The sequence below is a fragment of the Nematolebias whitei genome, chromosome 20, assembly GCF_014905685.2.
Source record: "Nematolebias whitei isolate Nwh7 chromosome 20, NemWhi1, whole genome shotgun sequence".
Taxonomy (NCBI): Eukaryota; Metazoa; Chordata; class Actinopteri; order Cyprinodontiformes; family Rivulidae; genus Nematolebias; species Nematolebias whitei.
The window spans coordinates 11,919,563-11,921,043 of record NC_056517.1 but is presented as its reverse complement, the minus strand read 5'-3'; the positions used below and the strand labels follow the sequence as shown (position 1 = coordinate 11,921,043).

The window sequence follows — 1,481 nt, the reverse complement described above, 5'->3', positions numbered from 1 at the left end:
GTGGTTTTGGGTCATGAGATGGTTCTGGCAGTCATACCTGCCTCGAAGCTTAACAGCGTCCTCAAACCGTTTCTGGTCCATGGCCTTTTGGACTTCTTGAGTCTGGAAAAAAAAAAAAAAAAGAAGAAAGGTTTTATTGAATTTATTCAAGATTCTAGGGAAAAATGACAATTGGAAATTTTTAATTTGTTAAAATAAACTTAGCTAAATTTCATTTTGTGCTTCCAAACACCCCATCATCTTTGATTGGCAGATGGTTACTGTAACTGTGGGGTGAGAAATCTCACAAGTAAAATGTGTTTCTGTCTGTTTCAAAAAGGTTCATCTGTATTCCTGTCAGGACAGATAAATAACTGCCTGGTGGGAAATTCTCAGACAACTGAAGCCAAGAACTTCCCACAGACATCTGCCAATATTCAGTCAGGACAAGCCTGTTAGTGGTTTATGGAGATGCTCTTACATCATCATTACCAACTGGTCCACAAGCTTCAGATGATCATTAACACACACTACAGTCACTCCATGTGCAGTCGTCTGTACTGGGCCTGTCGTTCCCTCCATAAGTACTGAAGCAAGGATTAAGTCATAACCAAAAGTCAAAAGTTCATATTTTTTGGCAGCATGACGGCTCAGTGGTTAGCACTGTTGCCTCACAGCAAGAAGGTCCTGAGTTCAATCTCGGGTTGGACCTGGAGTCTTTCTGTGTTGAGTTTCTTCTCGTGCTTGCATTGGTTTTCTCTGGCTACTCCGGTTTCCTCCCACAGACCAAAAACATGCATGTTAGTCTGCCTTCAGGTCCAGGCCTCGCTTCCAAAAGAGATCTGTGATCTCAATGGGATTTGCCTGGTTAAATAAAGGTTAATAAATAATAAAAATAATAATAATAATAATAAGTCAGATGACTTTTTCATAATTTGACAAAATGCAAATATCACTAATTTTTCTACCAATCCACTTTTGCTGCCTGTATCTCTACAAACAACTCCATCCTCGTTTCGATGTGACATGTCACACGTATGCAGTGGTGCCAGAAGCATTTGTAATGTGGGGGACACACTGGTGGTGGTGGGGGAGGGGGTGTATGAGGGTCCTCCCCCAGAAATTTCTGAACACAGTACATGCCATTTCCTGCATTCTGGTGTATTTTAACGGGTTGTTAAACATCTATGTTTACCTCCATAAGTAAACACTTGATTAAATAACTATTTTAGAGAGCAACAAGAAGTAGCCTGACCAACAGCACTCCTTGTGTGACTAGAGCACGCACCGCTTTTCTCACACATCATAACGCCCCACCTTCCCACCCTGTCAACAACTGCCAGCACTAACGTAACGCTAAGCTAGCGCACAACACAGAGGTGTTTCCCCCTCCTCCCCCTGTGAAAGCCCTGCCAAGCCAAGTGACCCCAGGGAAACTCTGCAAGCGGTGTGGTGAGTTGTTGTAGGTAATCAGGAAAGAGTGGACTTTTGGTGGTTTGAGT

General features: G+C 42.7%; 1 protein-coding gene across 1 annotated transcript in view; it reads right to left on the bottom strand.

The window, feature by feature from the left end:
- Positions 1-97, bottom strand: part of LOC119426842 (ATP-dependent 6-phosphofructokinase, platelet type) — a 97,653-nt gene extending 97,556 nt beyond the window's left edge. The window contains exon 1 of the mRNA XM_037694424.1: positions 38-97. Coding sequence (XP_037550352.1) covers positions 38-81 — 44 coding nt within the window. The 5' untranslated portion in view covers positions 82-97. The remainder of the gene's footprint in view (positions 1-37) is intronic.
- Positions 98-1,481: the final 1,384 nt, after the last annotated feature.